Source organism: Arvicola amphibius, chromosome 3, assembly GCF_903992535.2.
Source record: "Arvicola amphibius chromosome 3, mArvAmp1.2, whole genome shotgun sequence".
NCBI classification, from domain to species: domain Eukaryota; kingdom Metazoa; phylum Chordata; class Mammalia; order Rodentia; family Cricetidae; genus Arvicola; species Arvicola amphibius.
The window spans coordinates 176128276-176146696 of record NC_052049.1 but is presented as its reverse complement, the minus strand read 5'-3'; the positions used below and the strand labels follow the sequence as shown (position 1 = coordinate 176146696).

Sequence of the window (18421 nt, the reverse complement as noted above, 5' to 3'; positions counted from 1 at the left end):
GTGAGACCTCGTCTCAAAAACAAAAAAATAAAATCCTTGGTTAAATGAATCTTTTGGTTAAATTTCAAAAGAACTACATCCAGGCATGGTGGTTCAAGCCTATAATTCCAGCATTCAGGAGCTCAAGGCTATGTGACCCCATTTCAAACAGACAGAAGGCACGGATACTTAGAAACATTTATTTATTGGTCTTTGTCTCTTCACTAAGTCAGTCCGTTGTAGTGTAAGTGCAAGCAGCGTGGGTAAGAAGAGCTGGACAGCGCATCCAAGGCAGGGAGATCTGTTTGAAAGAAATAAAATGCATGGCCAGAAAGCTTGGGGAACGTTGATATCTGTTCCTCATCGTCCTTGTCTTCCCATCATGTGTGTGACATTGTAGAGTTCTAGAAAAGCTGTCAGTGAGGGATCCTGTCTAAACTTAGATTTTCTGTAAGACCCCTGCAATCTTTGTGGGACACTAGGACGCACTGGCACTGCTAGGCCAGGTTCCTCATCCTAAGGTTCGATTCCTCCCATCTTAGGTGACTGAATGTCAACAAATGGGCTGAAAGGACCCATGATGTTCTAAAGATGACGTTCTGTTATCTAACCCTTGACTGCCTGGTTATTAACAGGTAGGAAAGAGGCTGGTCCTCCCTAGTGTTCAGTTGGCAGGCCGTAAGTGTGTTATGCTCAGCTTGCCCTGGAGGCCTGTGTCTGGAGCCTTTGGCCCAGAGTGGTGAGCACTAGGGCAGGGGTGCAGGGTGAGATGGATATATGTGATATGAACGGATAGACTGTGAGGCTGGAGATGACTGAGTTTATAAAGTATTTGCCTAGCAAGCATGAGTTCAATCTCCAGAACCCACATAACAATGCCAGGCATGGTGGCTTACACTTAGAATCCTAGCAGAGAAGGTGGAGACAGGAGGATTCCTCAGGGCTTCTGGCCAGTCAGTCTAGCCTAATAGATGATAGATTTTTTTGCAGAGGTTAAACAGTGGTAAATGCTTATCCCAGACAAGGAGACAGCAGGCAGGGAGGGTTCAAATAAGAAAGTCCTCCTCAGTGTGTGCTGTGGGCAAAGCTAGAAGACAGAGAAACCACATGGGAAAGAAGCGCACCAAGAGCCAGGCCTAGAAGTTCATCCTGAAATCTCAGCACTCAAGAGCTAAGGCAGGAGGATTGCCCCAGAGACTACACTTTTGTTTTCTGGTCACCCAAACGCAAATAATCACACAAAAACTATATTAATTACAACACTGTTTGGCTAGCAGCTCAGACATAATCCTAGCTAGCTCTTATATCTTAAATTAACCGACTTCAATTAATCTGTGTTTCACCACAAGGCTATAGCTTACCGGTAAGGTTCTGGCATCTTTCTCGTTAAGCAGCTACATGGCGTCTCTGACTCCACCTTTTTTCTCCCTTCATTCAGTTTAGTTTTCCCTCCTACCTATATTCTACCCTGCCATAGGCCAAAGCAGGTTCTTCATTAACCTATGGTAATAAGACATATTCACAACTAATACAGAGAGGAATCCCACATCACCAGCCTCAGCTACAGAGTGAGACCTTGTCTCAAAAAACAAACAAACAAACAAACAAACCACACCGAGGTACTTGTACGTTGCCTCAGGAAAGGCAGTGAGGAGTCACTTCAGGGACATGGTACAGCTGCCGGAAGAGCAATCCAGTTCCCCTGACAGTGCGGGATTGGGGTAAAGATGGCCTGAAAGCAAGGCCACATCTAAGGAGGCCCATGCACTGCTCCAGGTGGGAGGCAGAGCTGGGCAAGTGATAGTAGGAGCTGGAACAAGTAAGTACTAGGAAGTAAACCAGTCAGTACTTGTGTACCACAAGAATGCCAAGAGAGGTGTGGCACATGCCTTTAGTTGCAGCGCTCAGGAGGCAAGTGGATCTCTGAGTTCAAGACCAGCCTGGTCCAAATAGAGAGTCCTAGACTAGCAGCGGTGAAGTAGTGGGACTCTGCCAACGAATACATAAATACATAACATACATACATACATGCCGGTGATGGTGGCGCACGCCTTTAATCCCAGCACTTGGGAGGCAGAGGCAGGCGGATCTCTGAGTTCGAGGCAGGCCTGGTCTACAGAGTGAGTTTCAGGACAGCCAGGGCTGCACAGAGAAACCATGTCTTAGAAATTAAATAAATAAATAGATCATCTGTGGGGCTGGAAAGATGGCTCAGCGGTTAAGAGCAATGGCTGCTATTCCGTTCAATTCCCAGCATCCACATGGCAGCTCACAGCTTCTGTAACTCCAGTTCCAGGGCTCTGACACCCTCACACAGACATACATGTAGGTAAAACATGTAAATTAAAAAAAATGCTGAGAGAGGGAGGAGAAACCAAGCGAGCACTTGGGTTTTATAAGCAGAGTAACTAGGTGGCTGGACGTCCTATTAACAAGACCCAGAGATGCAGAGCCATTGCAGATGTGTGTGTGGGTCTTGTTTGAAATGTGCTGGTTTTGCCCGCCTGTGGTGACTGGCTTGGGTGAGAGGCGCAGCAGCAGCAGCGCAGCCTGCATAGATGGTGGGAGATGTGATGAGGCGTTAGATGATCAGGACATGGTCGGCATAGAGACAGCCGCCTGGGCCTGGCTAAGCTGTCTGGGAAGGCCATGAACACTGACTGTCATCCCCCATCCTGTTTCTGCTGTCTTCTGCAGGTGGACGGTGGTGACTCCAATGAGCTCAAACCGTAGCGCGGCTGGGGTTACAATCTTCGAGGGCAGGATATACGTGTCAGGTGGCCACGATGGTTTGCAGATCTTCAGCACTGTGAGTCTGGCTGCTCGTGGGAGACTTCTTCCAGCCTTGGGTTTTGTTTTTTTGTTTTTTTTTTTTTTTTTTCTCAAAATCTGCTCTGGGCTGGGGGCATAGCCCAGTTATATACTGCTTGTCTAGCATGCACAAGACCCTGGGCTCAATTCCCAGCACCACCCAAACAAAAGAGCTTGGATCCTGCCATTGCTCACACAGGTTATCTCCTGAAGGTCCAGGGTGTCGCCTGCATCATCTAGAACTCACTTCTAGAGAGCCCATGCACACAAGGAAGCATTGCATGTAGTCATCCTGGAATTGCCCCATTTGGTTGTCCATGAAATGTTGTAAAGCCTTTTGAAAGGTCTACCAAAGTGAGCTCAGTCATACGCCAGAAGTTAATGCCATCAATCGCGTTCTTCTGGACACTCGGCTGGAAGCTGCATTTATTCTTTTAAAAGGCTTGGCAGCCATGCAGTAGTGGTTCCGACTCAGTCTGTACTGAGGTAGGATGTGCTTGGGGCAGTCCCAGGAGACAGGAGTACCCTCCGTCCAGCTCTGCCATCGCCGAGAAGAGGCCCAATACTTCCTTCATTTCCTTGCATACGCCCAGAAGGCTTCAGCTCAGTATCAGGTGTCAGCAGGCAGGTACAGAGCTCTGAAGAGGTGGCATCAGAGCTAGGGCACATGTCAACTCTTCCTGGTCTCCCGCAGTCTAGCACCATGTGGGTTTCTGAGTCCTGCAGGGCCACCCCATGGACCAGGCCTTTCCTCTGACCATCTCTCTCCCTGCACGTCTCTCCTGCAGGTGGAGCACTACAACCACCACACGGCCACCTGGCATCCAGCAGCCAGCATGCTCAACAAGCGCTGCCGACATGGCGCTGCCTCCCTGGGAAGCAAGATGTTTGTGTGCGGGGGCTATGATGGCTCTGGCTTCCTCAGTATTGCCGAGATGTACAGCTCTGTGGCAGACCAGTGGTGCCTCATAGTACCTATGCACACACGCCGGAGTCGGGTCTCCCTCGTGGCCAGCTGCGGGCGCCTCTATGCAGTGGGCGGTTATGATGGACAGTCAAACCTAAGCTCGGTGGAGATGTATGACCCAGAGACGGACCGCTGGACATTTATGGCCCCCATGGCGTGCCATGAGGGAGGGGTTGGTGTGGGCTGCATCCCTCTTCTCACCATATAGGAGAGGGTGGGATGTGGAGGGTTAGGGATCTGGTACAAGCATAGGCGCTTCCTTCCAGGGGAAAGTCCTCTCAGAAGAGGCAGTGGCGGACCAGAAGATGGGGTAAAATGCGAGCCTGCCAGAGGGACAGTGTCTCTAGGTGCTTACGTCCTCCCTCACTGTGCTGCCTTGTGACCTTAGGTCATCAAGATGCACGGCACAGGACAGAAGCCTCTCTGAGTCCCACAGCCAGTGACACGGAAGTGCTTTGCTGGTCTGTGTGTACACAGGCTCCATCCAAGGCCAGTGTGCACAGCTACAGTGCTGGCCCAGCTCCCACTTGCCACAGTGCTGCGAGTGCCCCCATGCAGGTGGCCTTCCAGCCGACTCCTCCTCACCTGCTTGTCTGCAGCCATGTTGTGGCCAACTTGCCATCGGAAGCAGCAGTGTTCAAGCCCATTGGAAACTGGGGTAAGGCTGGGAGAGAAAGGACGCCCTGGTGTTCTGACTGCCGGTGACGGGGCAGCTACAGCAGCATGCTGTGTGCGCACAAGCTCTTCCTTCCATCGTGGGGCTCAGGGGATGTCATCCCTGTCTCAGCAAGCAGGGAGGCAGAAGTCTTCCCAGTGCCTGATGTTTTGGGAACTCAGTGAGGTCTTTCTTTGCCTGTCCCAGAGAACCAGGAGGGGAATAGAGATGCTTGAAAGAAACCAGAGGAAATGGAAACCAAAAATACTCGAGAGAAGCTGGAAGGAAAAAGACTTTTGTAAGAGAACATTTTTCACAAAAAGAAAACAAAAAGATACTAAAAGCAATTATACATTAAAATGGAAAACCATCAAAGATGACAGCAGTGGGATCCACTCCCACATTCGGGTCCCAGGGTCCCGAGCCCTCCTAAAGCAGTTGGGGTTCCCTCTGAGCCCCCACTGTGTCTAAAGTCAGGACATTCCTGACTGGACCTTGACAAGGTGCTCACCCAGTGTCAGAGGCTTAGGGATCTGGCTGCATTACTGCCACCCATCTCTACAGGAGCTCCAGGGTTCGCTGGAGACTCCAGGCGCCCCTGTGATTATTTCCACTGCCACCCAGCGCTCCTTCAGATCCCTACTCCCACATCCATTCCTTCCCTCTTTGGCCAGCAGGAAATAGCATGTCTGGCCAGATCCGCACTCCCCATCAACTGTCTTTGAATAACTCGTCTGATGTTTCTGAGGCACATTGGCCATTTGTACCTCTCAGACCTAACCAGGGGCTTTCTCCTACCAGCCATGGACTACCTTGGTCAGGTGACTGTGTGCCCTGCCATTGCCCTGCTTTTCCAGCCACTCGCCAGCCCCGGGGTGGGTGGGGGCCACCTTCCCTCCATCCCTTAGCAGACTGACCAGCAAGGTGGGCCTCTACACTCAAGCAATGCTGGCTTCATGATATAAAGACCTAAAGACTAAAAAAGTCTTTTGCTGCTGCAAAGAAGATATTTTATATTTCTTCCTCTGATCTTGGCAGACGACCTCGTGAAGAGACTCCATGCTCCTTCCTCCTCTGGATGGGACCTTACCGTAGCACAGAAGGGCCCAGAGAGGAGGTTTTTCTATTACCAGTGCACTGGGCAGTGGGGCTGGCCTTCAACTGCTGCTGCCAAAATCCGCTTTTCTAAAGTTCTTCCAATAGAGACTAGAAGGGTACAATTACTTTTAGCCCCAAACTGGGCCTAAGGGTCCCACTCTCCACCTTTCTTGCCCATTGCTGCCTGCCTGGGGCAGCCTAGAAGCCAGTCCCGAAGGCACAATGTGAAACCTGGGGCATCCCTTACCCCAGACGGTCCGGTTTACCAGTGTGTGCAATTGCCATGGATTCAGGAGGAAGGACTTTTGTTCCCTGCAACTTAAGAGCTGGGCCTCTGCTATAAGCACTTGAAAATCATGTTTTTATGTTTAAAGACTGAACAATCTGATAACTGATACACGTTTAACTAGGCTCCCAACGGAATGCCAGCATTTCTTCCCGCCCCTTAGTTTGCCTGCTGAAATAGAGTCTGAGGAGGCTACGGGTCTCGGTCTTCTGTTGGTCCTGTCAGCAAGGGTGTATCTGTGCTCATCTTACTAAGTCCGCTCTTCTGTGAATGGACCGCACAGCCTTGGCTGTGAAGGTGCTGAGAACTGGTCAGTGAGCTCACATTGGGGGGGGAGGGGCTCTCCTTGTGATGCTAGCAGACAGCATCCCTGGAGACGACATATCATGTTCCCCCGTCTGCTGCTGTTGGATTAACCTTCCTGAGTCCACCCCCACCTCCTAACACAGCACTTACACTGTGCACGTAGAGGAAAGATCAAGTCAGTGTTTAACGTGGACTCCGAGCACACTTGAGCAAACAGGAGCATTTTCATACATCCCAGTCTAAGGGCAGGTGGCTGGGCCGGCTCTTTAGCACTAGAACAGTAGGATCATGGGAAAACAGACATCACCAAAGGACATTGTGGAAAGGATGTAACAAGGAGATAGGTCAAACACACCTGGTGGACACAGGGTTGGCCACTGTCCTTTCTCATTTCCCACGCATGCTTCTTCTGAGTTTCATTAAAGATCACAGGCAGAAGAGAGCTGAAGACCAGCTTCCTGGTGGAGCATAAAGATGGAAATAAATAGGAATTCTGTCCCTCTTTACCCACAGTTGTTTCACAGGAAACTTTTTATTTATAGAACGCATGTCTTTTGTGTTAAGAAACCAAAGAAAAATAAAAAGAACACTCCTAATACTCTCGCCTTTTCCTGATTGTGTGTGTCCATTCCTGTGTGGGTGTGGTTGTATGTCCATTCCTCTGTGTGTACGTCTATTCCTGTGTATAGAGGCCAGGGGTTGACACTGTGTAGGTGAACCTGTGTTTACTGAGCATTGTTCTCTGAGTGCGCGAGACAAATCTTAAGCTGCTCTCGGCTGCTGGCACTGCTCAGCTTAGTGTACGGCAGTAGTGCATGGCGGTTGGCAGTGGCTCCATCCCACAGGCAACTGCCAGGAGATACCTCTCTGTACTGCAGCTGGCATGAGACACAAGACCAGGAAGCCTTGTTTGGCTCTGTTTTTGTGTGTTTAGAAACTTTTTAAAGCTTTCTCAAGTCTTATGTGGATGTAGGTGCCCCTCGTTGGGTCCCATTTGTAGGTGGCCTTTTCTGTCTAGACCAACTGATCTGTTCTGTCCCGCCAGCCACTCCCCAAATAACCACACAGAGACTTAAAATTAATTATAAATGCTTGGCTGATAGCTTAGGCTCTTTTATTTGCTAGCTCTTACAACTTAAATTAACCCATTTCTGTTCATCTGTGTGCTGCCCCAAGGTTCATTTGCCTCATGTACATACTTCCTATCCTGCTCACTCTGTGTCTCACCCTTCTTCTCCCAACATTCTCTCTGCCCCGAAAAATCCTGCTTAGCCATCAGCCAATCAGCTTTCTATTAACTATGAGAGCAACACATCTTCACAGTAAACAGAAGTATTATTCCACAGCAACACCGGGCATCTTTCTCAATTGCTTCCCCACCTTGGATTTTGAGGCACGGTCTCTTCCTGAGCTTGGAGCTCCCCAGCTCAGCTTGGCTAGCTGGCCAGTAAGCCCTAGGGATCTGCCAACTGTGGCTCCAAGGACTGGGAATGTAACTTGTCCGTTGCCACATCCAGTTTTGTTGTGTTTTTAACCTTGCTGCTAGGGTTCAAATTCAGGTCCTCAGGTTTAAACAGCAAGTACTTAACCAGTTGAATCAGACCTCTCCTGGCTTAATTTTAAATGTTAGAAGTAAATTTTTTTTGTTTTGGTTTAAAAGAAGAGTATATTGGACAATTTACAAATATTTTCATGAATATAAGGGAAAAGTCAAATGAACCTATAGCAAAAACAATCTTTGAGAGATGTGATTTGAATGAGATGTCCCATGTAAATGTCAGGCATTTGAATCCTTGGTCCCCAGTTAGTAGCTGTTTGGAGAGCATTGGGCAATGTAGCATTGCTGGAGGGAGTGTATCACTGCGGGAAGGCTTTGAGGTTTCAGAAGTTTTGCATTAGATCTCTGCCTCTTGTTTCTGAATCAGATCAAGATGTGAGCTCTTTGCCTGGTAGTGATGACACTCGCCTTTAATCCCAGCACTCAGGAGGCAAAAGCCGGCGGATCTCTGTAAATTCGAGGCCAGTCTGGACTACAGAGCAAGTTCCAGCACAAGCTCCAAAGCTACATAGAGAAACTCTGTCTTGGAAAATTTAAGCCCCAAATAAATCCTTTCCTTCTATAAGTTGCCTTGGTCATAGTGTTTTATCATAGCAATATAAAAGTGGCTAATACAAGAGGCCAGTGTATTTTATTTCATGCAAATGAAAACTGATGAGAAATATGCAGAGATTGTATTTACTTGCTGATGCATATTTGATCCTGTCCAGATGGCCACAGCCCTCAAGTTTTTCCCTTTTCTCAACTCTCACAAAAGTACATTTAGTTCCCCATGTCAACTTCCTAAAGTCAACATTGCCACTCTAGCTCCTTGTTAATGTCCAGCCAGAGAGTCTGTAACTTTGGTGCACAAAAAAAAGTCACTGGAAAAAGAGTGTTAAAAGAAAAAAGAGAATAAATAAATAAGTAAGTAAATAAATAAATAAATAAGAGTGTTGAGATTTACATGTGAGGCCGGTTGAGGTGGCACACACCTTTAATCCCAGTACTTGGGAGGCAGAACCAGGTAGGTCTCTGTGAGTTCAATGCCAGCCTGGTCTACATAGTGAGTTTGAGGTTCAGAACAGCCAGAGCTATATAGTGAGTCACTGTTAGAAGGAAGGAAAAAAGGGAGGAAGAAAGGAAGGAAAAGGAGGGAGAAGGGAGGAAGGGAGGGAGGAAGGAAGGGAGGGAGGGAGGGAGGGAGGGAGGGAGGAAGGAAGGAAGGAAGGAAGGAAGGAAGGAAGGAAGCTGGAAAAATGACTCAGCAGTTTGGTTCACAAAAACCACATTAGGTAGCTCAAAACTACCTTTAACTCCAGCTCCAGAGGACCCAGCACCCTCTTCTGGCCTCCCAGGGCATCACACGTGGCATACACTATCACCAACAAACACATACAAAACTTTGGTTTTTAAATTTTCAAACATGTTTTAAGGGTTCATGGGCTGAGGAAATGGCTGAGTAGTTAAAGCACTTGCTTTACAAACATGGCAAGAGTGAGCTGGCAGGGGTCTTAGAGTTTGACTGAAACCAATTTTCTTAAGATTCGTTTGTCATCCAAACCAAAAGTGAACACTTTTTTTTTAAAAAAAAATGAAGAGGATAGAGCACGTGAAATAAAGGTGTGGTGTGGGTTGGAAAACATTGAAATTCAAAGGTTTAAACGGACTGGGGGATGTGTTGAGAGGCAAGGAGGTGGTAAGGATGGATTCACCAATATGAAAAATTTATGAAAAACCTCTCTGGAAACTCACTGCTCTGTTAGCTAATCTAAAGTTACAATTAAAAAAAATTGAAGTAGTATGAACACAGATGCTCTTGAATGGATGGATAATGATCCCCACAAGAGACATGGGTTATTTTTATTTATTTTTTTTTTTTTACAGAACTTGCCTCAAGTTTATTTGTAAAAACAGCACAAGGTCCTGACCATCTGCAGACACTGTGTAGATATCCACACCAGTCCATCTCTTCACACTGGCAGACTGAGACCTTTCTTATGGGGCCTTCACAGGGGCCTGGGCACCTTTGGGAGCCTGAGCTGCAGCTGAGGCCTCTGCCTTGGCTTGAACCTTGGGCTTTGTTTTTTGGAGCCTGCGACCCCTGGCCATGTAGCTTCTAATCCGCTTCCCAAGCTTGGGGTGAGCGATGAAAGCGAGACGGGTGAGTTTGCGGCTGGGGCCCTTTGGCACCTTGGGCTTCACCACCTGGGGCTTCACCAGGGCCTTGATGGCCTCCGCACGTGCACTCGCGGCCTTTGCGTTATTTGCCTGCATCTTCTTCAGGCCTTTCTTGTTGTGCTTCTTGGCAAAACGCATGTTCCTCAGGAACTTGGGGTCGACCCCCTTGAGAGATTCGTATCTTTGTGACCGGGGTTTCTTGATGCCATTTCTGTGCCATTTCCGGGACTGGTTGTGTGTGGTGTGGTTCTTGGACGTGGCCATGGCTGGACAGTAACCGGCGGCTCCCGAAGCGCCTGCGACCGGAAGAGAAAGAGAGAGAGACATGGGTTATTAAATGAAAATCAAAGACCAACTCCCTACAAGTTACTGGTCAGGAAGGCCCCAAACTCCCATTGCTGAAGAGATAGTACACTTTGGTTGCAAGACACAGAGAAATAAAGTTGGAACTGACCTTAAAACTTCCTCCCATAGTGCCAGAAGGTGCTGGGAAGCACGATTAATAAAAACTCAGAGAAATTGGGGTTCAGCCTGAAGATCTGAAAAGCAACACAGCCACTGGCTTTTACCTCAACCTCAGTCTGAAATGGTGATCCTGCCTACCAGAATCTTAGAATGAGACTGTGTCCGAGAGCTGTCTTCCCCATCATATATTCCTCTCTAGGGCTGGGATTAAAGGCAAGCACAACCCAGTTTCTATGGCAACTAGGGTTGCTACTGGAATTAAAGATGTGTGTTACCATAACCTGGTCTGTGAGGCTGACCAGTGGGGCTGTTTTACTCTCAGATCTTCAGACAGCCTTTATTTATTAAAATACAATTGAAATGCCAGTGTAGTACCATGAAGGACACTGAGAAAGAAAAGACATCAATGGCATCTTTGCATCCAACCCTGCATGCTGCAGTACTGGCCCACCAGGCAAGATCTGCCCTCTGGTGCAATAGTGACAGAAAGGATATGGGTAGAACCAGCTAGCTGCTTTTGGATTGGGTCTGAGACCTGATCCAAAGCCTATGTGGCTCAGTACTTCACAGGCCCTATAGAGCCTACTGTTGTTTTTCTAAATGACGTTTTTATCAAACTGCCTTCTAAATATAAATATATTTATGCTTATACTCATAGATCAGTGCTGCTGTTAACCTTGGCCAGAGGGTCTTCTCTCTGCAATGGTCAGCAGATAATACAGATATTCATAATTGGTCAAAGTGCTGAGAATAAGTGTCTATTGAGTGCTTAGCCACAAATAGCTAATCTATATCATTACAACCGCACCCAAGTCTCAGGGAATTCTTGGCCCATAGGGAGTGGCACTGTTAGGAGGTGTGGCCTTGTTGGAGTAGATGTGGCCATGTTGGAGGAAATGTGTCACTGTGGAGGTGGACTTTGAGGTCTCCTGTATGCTAAAGCCATGCCCAGTGAGACCATTCACTTCCTGTTGCCTGTAGATCAAGATGTAGAATTCTCGGCTCCCTCACCAACACTGTCTGCCTGCATGCAGCCTTACTTCCTCCCATGATGATAATGGACTGAACCTCTGAAATGGTAAGCAAGTCAGCCCCAATTAAATGTTTTCCATTATAAGAGTTGCCATGGTCATGGTGTCTCTTCACAGCAATAGAAATCCTAAATGAGACAGAAGTTGGTCCCAGGGACTGGAGTATTGCTGCGATAGGCTAGACCATGATTTTGTTTGGAGGAAATTAGACTTTGTTTTTTGGGGGGTTTAAAAAGCAATGAGATGCTTTAAGCACTGTTTAATGGGCCATATTAGTAGGAGCATGGAAGACAGTAGTTCTGAGGGTGATTTGAACTCTGGGAGCCCAACTTGAGAGGTTTTAAGAGAAGACTATGGCCTAGAGACTGTTCTTGTGATATTTTGGTGAAAAATGTGGCTTCTTTTTGCCCTTGTCTAAAAAGTCTGCCCGAGACTAAAGTGAAGAGTTTTGGATTATTCCCATTGGTAGAGGAAATCTCAAAACGGCCTAGTGTAGACTCTGTTGTGTGGTTATTCTCATGAAGATCTATGATGAAAAGGAACAAACTGAGCAAGGAAAAATACAAAACTTACAATTCTAAGAGAAAAGGGGCACTGGTAAGTGAAATGGAACTAAATCCTGTGTTCAAAGAGATAAACAGACTAAAGAAAGCCTGATGTTGGGGGCTGGAGAGATGGCTCAGAGGTTAAGAGCACTGCCTGCTCTTCCAGAGGTCCTGAGTTCAATTCCCAGCAACCACATGGTGGCTCAGAACCATCTGTAATGGGGTCTGATGCCCTCTTCTGGACTACAGGCATACACACGGACAGAATATTGTATACATGATAAATAAATAAAAAAAAACATTTTAAAAAAAGAAAGCCTGATGTTAAATGGAATGAAGGAGTGGAGACCTCAGAGCAAGATACCACACAGTTAAGCTTCCAACATGTGCAAAGGAATTAAAGAGCTTCGGTCCAGGCCTGGTGGTGCATGCCTTTATTCCCAGCACTCAGGAGACAGAGGCATGCAGATCTGAGTTAAAGGCCAGTCTGGTCTACAGATCCAGTTCCCCAAAGCCAAGCTTAGGCAGTGAAAGAAACCATGGGAAACAGACAACTAGTGAAGCTGTGATTGAACAAGGGGCCACGTTCAAACCCCAGCAAGTTGCAGATCTTGGTACCTTCAGCCCTGTGGTTCTGGCTTTAGAGTCAAGGGTAGAAGAAAAGCATTGTGGAATCTCTTTCTGTTACTGAGAAAAGCTGCTGAGGCCAGATATGTGGCAGGGTTATCCCTGCACAGAAGCCTAGAGAGGCCATTGTGTGAAGCTGTGAAGGTGAAGCCTGGATTGTCTTGGAGACCCCAAAATGTTAGAGATGCCAGAGCTGTGGGATACCTACCGAGGAGAGCTGCTAGCAGGGAGTAGATCCTGCCCAAGAGAGAGAAATAAGTGTGTTGCAGTCAACAAACTTGAAAGGAGCTAGAGACCTGAAGAGGAATTTGACTTCAGCATGGAGATACAGAATTTGGAGTTTCCCCAGCTGGTTTTCAGTCTTGCTTTGGTCCAGTATTTCCTCACTATTCTCCCTTTCCTCCATTTTGGAATAGTAATGTATATCCTGTACCATTATATGTGGGAAGTGTGCAATCTAGGTTTGATTTTTTGTTTTGTTTTGTTTTTTTGAGACAGGGTTTCTGGGTATAGCCCTGGTTGTCTTTTTGTCCTGGAATTTGCTCTGTTGACCAGGCTGACCTCAAACTCACAGAGAGCCCCCCCTGCCTCTGCCTCTTGAGTACTGGGATTAAAGGCATGCACCACCACCACCACCCAACTGTATTCTGTTTTTTTTATTTTGATTTTATAGGAGCTCATAGTTAAGAGATTGCATGAATCTCACAAGAGACTTTGAAGTTTGAACTTTTGTTGAGACTGTGATAGACTATGAGGACTTTCAAAGTTGCATTTTGCTTTCTATTATGGCTACAAGTCTATGGGAGCCAGGGAATGGAATGTGGTGGTTTCAATAGATATGGCCCCTATAGACTCATGTGTTTGAATGCTTGACCCATAGGGAGTGACACTATTAGGAGGTGTGGCCCTATTAGGTGAAGTGTCAGTGTGGAGGCGGGCTTGTAGGTCTCATATATGCCCAAGCCACACCCAGTGAGACAGTTCACTTCCTGTTGCCTGCAGATCCAGATGCAGAATTCTTCGCTACCTCTCTAGCACCGTGTCTGCCTACAGGCTACCTTGACAATAATGGACTGAACCTCTGAAACTGTAAGCCAGCCCCAATTAATTATAATGTTTTTTTTAAATAATAATTGCTGTGGTCATGGTGTCTTGACAGGGAACATCACTGACGAGCAGTGGAATGAATGTCAGAGCTGCGGGATGGGGTGGAGTGATGTGAAATCCTGTCATTGGACATGACAGGGCACGTCACCCACAAACTCACTGCAGCAATGACTACCGGCACAAGGTCAAGTCTACAAGGTCAGTCAGCATTCCAGCAGGGCTAACTGAGCTCAGTGAGTTACTGACACACAGAGAGAGGACATGAAGTGGGGATGGGAGCATGTTTCCCTGGCTAGGGTGGCCAACACTCACCAGAAAAGCTGGCACGGTGTAATCTACCAGGCGGAAGAGGGGCTTTCCTGGACACCCATTGTTGTATCCCTCTATGGCCTGGTTAACAATATCCTCATATCTTGATCGGCGAATGGCCTCACAGGCTACCGCAGCCAAGGCCACCACCAACACAAATGCCTTCCACAGCCTGGTCATTGTCTCTGACACATCACCTTGACTCCTTTTATTTAGGTGATGCTTAGGCTGCCTTGCTCAAGGACTGCTGGTGACATAAATGGCTGATGGCTCCAGAAAGGGGCCCCTTCTTCATTTGGCTAGAGTATTGATCAAACAAGTATTGGTCCACATTACAAAACACTGTTGGCCAGGAGAGGCAAGGAGGTTGGGCAATAGACCAGGACCTTGAAGTGAGTCCTGAGCTAGAAGCAAGAGACTTGTTGGCAGACTGGGCATGCTGTTCACTCTAGGCCTCGGTGCCCCTGCTGGGCCCCTCCAGACCTGCCAATCACAGGTCTTCTCTCTCTTCCTGCCTCTTCTGCTTTGATCCCCAGAATAGCTGCCCAGAACCCATGGACTCCACCCTGAGCTCTTCTTCCAGGTTCAGGGGGATACCCACAGTGTCACACACATCTAAAAAACACATCAACTATAAAACTCTGAATGTCATCACTTCTTGGTCTTTAAATTTGTTTATGGACTGGGCATGGTAGCACACATCTTTAATCCCAGGACTTGGGAGACAGAGCCAGGTAGATCTCTGTGAGTTCAAGGCTCGGCTGGTCTACAAAGTGAGTTTCAGGCCAGCCAGAGCTACACAGTAGGACCCTGTCTTTCAGAATAAAATAAAAGTATGGTGTGGTGGTGCTCACCTTTAAGCCCAGCACTTGGGAGGCAGAGGCAGGCGGGTATAAGTGTTAGCGCTGAGGAGAAAGGTGTCCTGGTAGTAGGGAGCCAAGTCACACAAGAGATTTATTGGGAAAGAGACAAGGAAATGGTTGCCTCTGCTTGGGGGAGAAGTAGCAAAGGTCTGAGGAGGAGGTAAGCTTTATATAATTTCTTGTAGAGAGCAGAACTTTCCAGGTGGCCTGGAGTTAGTGGGATTCTTTGGCCTGATCTTAAGCTTTTTTCCCCCTGTATGTCAGAGCTTGGCTGCCAACATCTGGAGGGGCCAGAAGTAAGGGTCACTTGTGCCTCCAGGGGTTATGCCTGGCTCTTGATATGGTACCTGACCACTTGCAATTAAGGGACTTACAGGGGGTCTTCCTAGTGAGTCCAGGAAGGCCAAAAATACACAGTGAGGCTATGTCTCAATAAAAAATAAACTTACTAAATATTATTATTTAGTGTGTGCACATGCACACACATAGCCATGGCAGGAGTGTGGAAGTCAGGGAACAACTTTGTGGAATTGGTTCTCTTTTTCTACCACGTGGGTCTCAGGATAAAAGTCAGATACAGGCTTGCACAGCAAGGCCCTTTTCCCACTGAGCCATTCTTGGTCTTTTGTTCAGATCAGTATCAAACTTGAAAAATTAAGAGGTGCTAATCCGTGTCCCCCCCGTCCCTCCCAGCTTTAACATCAGCATCACTGTGTTTTGCCTCTAGCAGCTCACAGCCCAAAGGTACACAAATCCCTGTTTGGGGGATAGGCCATTCTAGGAAGCAGCTTGAAAGTGGACCAAACCAGGCCTCCTCGCCTTTCTTCTGGAGACTCCCTTGCTAGTGGGAATGGCCTTCAGTCTTCCTACCAGCCCTTGGCTAAGGAGTTCTTTCTACATCTTGAGCAGACAACAGGAAGTGGTCTGTCTCACTGGGTGTAGCTTGAACATAAGGACCTCAAAGTCCACCCCCACAGTGACACACTTCCTCCAACAAGACCACACCCCCACTAGTGCCACTCCCTTTCAGGGTTATTTTCTTTCAAACAACCACACAGGGTTTCCCTGTGTAGCCCTGGCTGTTCTGGAACTTGCTTTGTAGAGCAGATTGGCCTTGAAATCACTGAGGTCTGCATGTCTCTGCCTCCTGAGTGCTGGTATTAAAGGCGAGTGCCACCACTGCCTGACTATAGATCTTCTGTAGTGAGATGCTTATCCAAATCCTTGTAAAGTTTCTTTCCTAGTTTCTTTTATTAATTAATCAATTAATTTTTCACAGCTGGTGTTTGAGAGAAAAACAGCATGGCACGCAAGTTGTTAATCCTAGCAACTGTCAGGAGAGGGGAGTCTGAGGCAAGAAACTGTCTTTTGAGTTAGGGTCTGCAAGCAGCTGTAGAAAATGTGTGTTGGAAAGAACCTTCAGAAAACCCTGAGAAAGCCTAAGATTTTGCTAGTATCCAAAGAAGAGATGGAAAGGGGAAAATTCTACTTTAATGTTAGAATTTAGAAAAGCGAACAGTTGGAGGCTGGAGAAATGGTTCAGTAGTTTTAAAAGCCTGGCTGCTCTTGTAGGTAGGAGGCTTGGATTCTGTTTCTAATTCCAGGGAAACCAGCACCCTCTTCTGACCTCCTTGGGCACCAGGAATGCATGCAGTACCAACATACATGTAGGCAAAACACTCATACATATAAGACAAAATAATAGTCTAAGAAAAGGGAAGCAAATGGGTGATGATGGCACATATGTTTAATCCCAGCACTCGGGAAGCAGAGGCAGGCAGATCTCTGAGACCAGCCTAGTCTACATGAAAGTTCCAGGACATCAGGGCTATTATGCAGGAAAAACCCTATCTCAAAAATAAATAAATAAAGCCGGGCGGTGGTGGCGCACGCCTTTAATCCCAGCACTCGGGAGGCAGAGGCAGGCGGATCTCTGTGAGTTCGAGACCAGCCTGGTCTACAAGAGCTAGTTCCAGGACAGGCTCCAAAGCCGCAGAGAAACCCTGTCTCGAAAAACCAAAATAAATAAATAAATAAATAAATAAGAAAAGCAAAGAAGGCTTAACATATCTGTAAGCAATTGCCTACACCATCTCTCTTTCTTCCTTTTTTTCCTTTTTCTTTTTTTTAAAAAAAAAGGATTCAAGACATGGAGTCTTGCTGTGTGACCCAAGCAGGCCTTTAATTTTGCGGTTTGGGTAATTTTCCTGTTTCTGCCTCCTGACTAGCTGGGCTAGCAAAGAGCTCCTCCACACTCAGTTTGAGCATTTAAAATCCATTATGTGAATGAACATAATTGTTTTAACACTAACATGTTTCATATTTCCAGCTTGGAGTGGTGGCAGCTACCTGTAACACCAGCTCTGGTGAGGTGGAGGGAGGGTCAGTAGTCTAAGGACATCCACGGCTCTGGGGCTAACAAGGGACCCCAGTGTTTTGTTTTGTTTTGTTTTTTAAAGAAAGAGAAAAAGAACATAAAGTTGAATGGGTAGGGAGGTGTAGTGATGGGAGCGGAGGGCCGCTTCCTGCCACCCGGCTAGCTTTACCCGAAATAATTACATGGAAACTATTTTTTTTAAACACTGCTTGGCCCATTAGTTTCAGCCTCTGATTGGTTAATTCTCATATCTTGCTTTAACCCATATTTAGTAATCTGTGTAGCACCACGAGGTGGTGACTTACCAGGAAGGATCTTAGCCTGCATCCATATCGGAGAGGAGAGCTATGGAATCTGCCTGAGGCGTCTGCCTGACTCTGCTTTCTTTCTCCCACAATTCTGTTCTGTTTACTCCGCCTACCTAATTTTCTGTCCTATTAAAAGGCCAAGGCAGTTTCTTTATTAACCAATGAAAGTAACACATAGACAGATGACCCTCCTCCATCAGAGAGGCATGGAGGATCTGGGAGCAGGGGAAATATGAGCAGAATATATTTTATTAAAACATTTAATAAATTGGCTGGTGAGATGGATCAGTGGTTAACACTGTCTGCTCTTGCAGAGGACCCAAGTTCATGCTCAGCATTCACATGGCAGTCAATAATGCACCTGACACCCTCTTCTGTCTTCCAAGGGCATCAACATACATAGATATTCATAAATACATACATATTCAGGCATACACATAAAATACATCACATCTTTTTAAAAAAATTAATTGAAAAGTGTAATATTGCCATCAGGGGCAAAGAATTCAGTACAATCAAAGCTTTTGGGGGGCAGAGATGCAGCTCAGTGGGAAAGCACTTGCCTACTGTGCAGATGCTGGGTGTCCATCCCCAGCACCCACAGAGAAAGTCAAAGCTTTAGACTTCTTGCTGTCTGCAGATTCCTAAGACATGGCTCTCCACAAGTTTGAGGCACTTATATGGTCCTCAAACCTGAAAAAGAAAATAAGGCCTCTCTGGCTGAAGAGAGCCTCAGTGGTTATGAGCACTTGCAAGAAGTGCATCCCTCACCTCCCAGAAGAAAGTCAGCCACCTATGCACTTTGGAAGATCAAGTTCACGGAGGCGGGTCCACTCCAGAATTCTGTATGCCCATCTATTCCACACAGCACACAATGGCAGGCCTAGCCGAAGATTTCCTAAGGGCTGGTGAACTGTGAAGAAAGGCCCATCTCAGCTCCTGTGGGCCCTTGGGAAAGCCCTTGTCCTT

The 18421-nt window shown here is 47.0% G+C and overlaps 2 protein-coding genes across 3 annotated transcripts in view; one reads left to right on the top strand and one right to left on the bottom strand.

The window, feature by feature from the left end:
• The window catches only part of Klhl18 (kelch like family member 18), a 60189-nt gene extending 53489 nt beyond the window's left edge, over window positions 1-6700 (top strand). For both annotated transcript variants that reach the window (XM_038321911.1, XM_038321910.1), the window contains exons 9-10: window positions 2677-2788; window positions 3579-6700. In XM_038321911.1, the coding sequence (XP_038177839.1) occupies window positions 2677-2788; window positions 3579-3965 (499 nt within the window). In that variant the 3' untranslated portion in view covers window positions 3966-6700. The remainder of the gene's footprint in view (window positions 1-2676; window positions 2789-3578) is intronic.
• A 2825-nt stretch (window positions 6701-9525) lies between these two features.
• Window positions 9526-10108, bottom strand: LOC119810693 (60S ribosomal protein L29-like). The gene has a single exon (XM_038324298.1). It carries the CDS (start codon window positions 10082-10084, stop codon window positions 9638-9640), a length of 447 nt encoding a protein of 148 aa, XP_038180226.1. The 5' UTR covers window positions 10085-10108; the 3' UTR covers window positions 9526-9637.
• Between the last annotated feature and the right edge of the window lie 8313 nt (window positions 10109-18421).